This window comes from Dendroctonus ponderosae, unplaced genomic scaffold (assembly GCF_020466585.1).
Source record: "Dendroctonus ponderosae isolate FM_Combo_2020 unplaced genomic scaffold, Dpon_F_20191213v2 Dpon_F_20191213_10, whole genome shotgun sequence".
NCBI lineage: Eukaryota > Metazoa > Arthropoda > Insecta > Coleoptera > Curculionidae > Dendroctonus > Dendroctonus ponderosae.
In genome coordinates, this window is record NW_026017111.1 from 3,454,741 (window position 1) to 3,456,076 (window position 1,336).

At 43.3% G+C, this 1,336-nt stretch overlaps 1 protein-coding gene across 1 annotated transcript in view; it reads right to left on the reverse strand.

Moving 5' to 3' along the window:
* Positions 1 to 1,336, reverse strand: part of LOC109534847 (endochitinase) — a gene marked incomplete in the record, with an annotated part of 8,191 nt that overhangs the window by 188 nt on the left and 6,667 nt on the right. The window contains 1 exon segment of the mRNA XM_048662261.1: positions 43 to 390. Coding sequence (XP_048518218.1) covers positions 43 to 390 — 348 coding nt within the window.

Genomic DNA, 1,336 nt, shown 5'->3' on the forward strand with positions numbered 1-1,336 from the left:
GGCCAGATTTTTAAAAAATCAACCAGATCCTTGGCACTTTACCTTAGTGCAGTCTGGATGAGGCATAAAGTCCCCCTTGCAGTCCTTCGGATAGTCGATTTCGTTCGAAGCTCCTCCACTTCCAGGGCTGCTGCCTTCAGCAGGAGGCGCTTTGGTGGTTCTTCTAGTCGGTGCTTCAGAAGAGGTCGATTGGGGCCGGCTGGTGGCTTCAGGAGCTTTGGTGGTTCTTCTAGTCGGTGCTTTAGAAGAGGTCGATTCAGGCCGGCTGGCGGCTTCAGGGGCTTTGGTGGTGCTGCGAGTGGGGGGCTTTGAGGAGCTCCATTGTCCAGGCTGCTGAGTGGTTGCTGCCCCATCGGCAGATGGGGTGCTTGGCGGTCTGGCCCATTCAGGCTGCAATTACACATGCGGGATTGAGGGATTTAAAAAAAATTGTCAAGGAAAAACAAAAAATCTCTCAAAATTTCACTCGAAAGAGACGATCGGCGGCTTTAAATGAGGAAAGCCCCACTTTAATAGGAAATTTCTGGGAGCTTTCAGGATTTTTTCAGCTACTGAATCGACGCGATTGCTTGTTGGACAACACGGATTTTTCAAAAATTCGCCAAGGAGAAACCAAAAATTCCTAAATGCGTCCCATAACATCTGCCGCTATAAGTGAGGAAAAACTCACTTGACTAGGAATTTTCTGGGAGTTTCCAGCATGTTTGCAGTTACTTAGGGAAAGCGAGTGGCCGTTGGTACAGAGAGACGCATTTTAAAAAAATTGTCAAGAAAAAACCAAAAATCTCTCAAACGTGCCCCGAACATCAATCGAAAGAGAAAATCTATGGTTTTAAATGGGAAAAACCTCACTTTAATAGAAAATTTCTGGGAGTTTTCAAGATTTTTTCAGCTACTAAATCGAAGCGATTGGTCATTGGACATCACGGATTTTTAAAAAATTTGCCAAAGAAAAACAAAAAATTCTTGAATGCGTCCCATAACACCTTTCGAAAGAGAAAATCCGGAGGTTTAAGTGAGGAAAAACTCACTTGGTTAGGAATTTTCTGGGAGTTTCCAGCATATTTGCAGTTACTAACGGAAAGCGATTGGCCGTTGGTACAGAGAGACTCATTTTAATAAAATTGCCAAGAAAAAACCAAAAATCTCTCAAACGTTGCCAGAACATCAATCGAAAGAGAAAATCTACGGTTTTAAATGGCAAAAACCTCACTTTAATACGAAATTTTTGGGAGTGGTCAAAACCATGATTTGAAACTCATTAACTCAAAGAGCGACAACAACTCAAAGGCGAAACTCAACACAGTGCTACCCAGGCCTACTTCTGGTTAAAGAC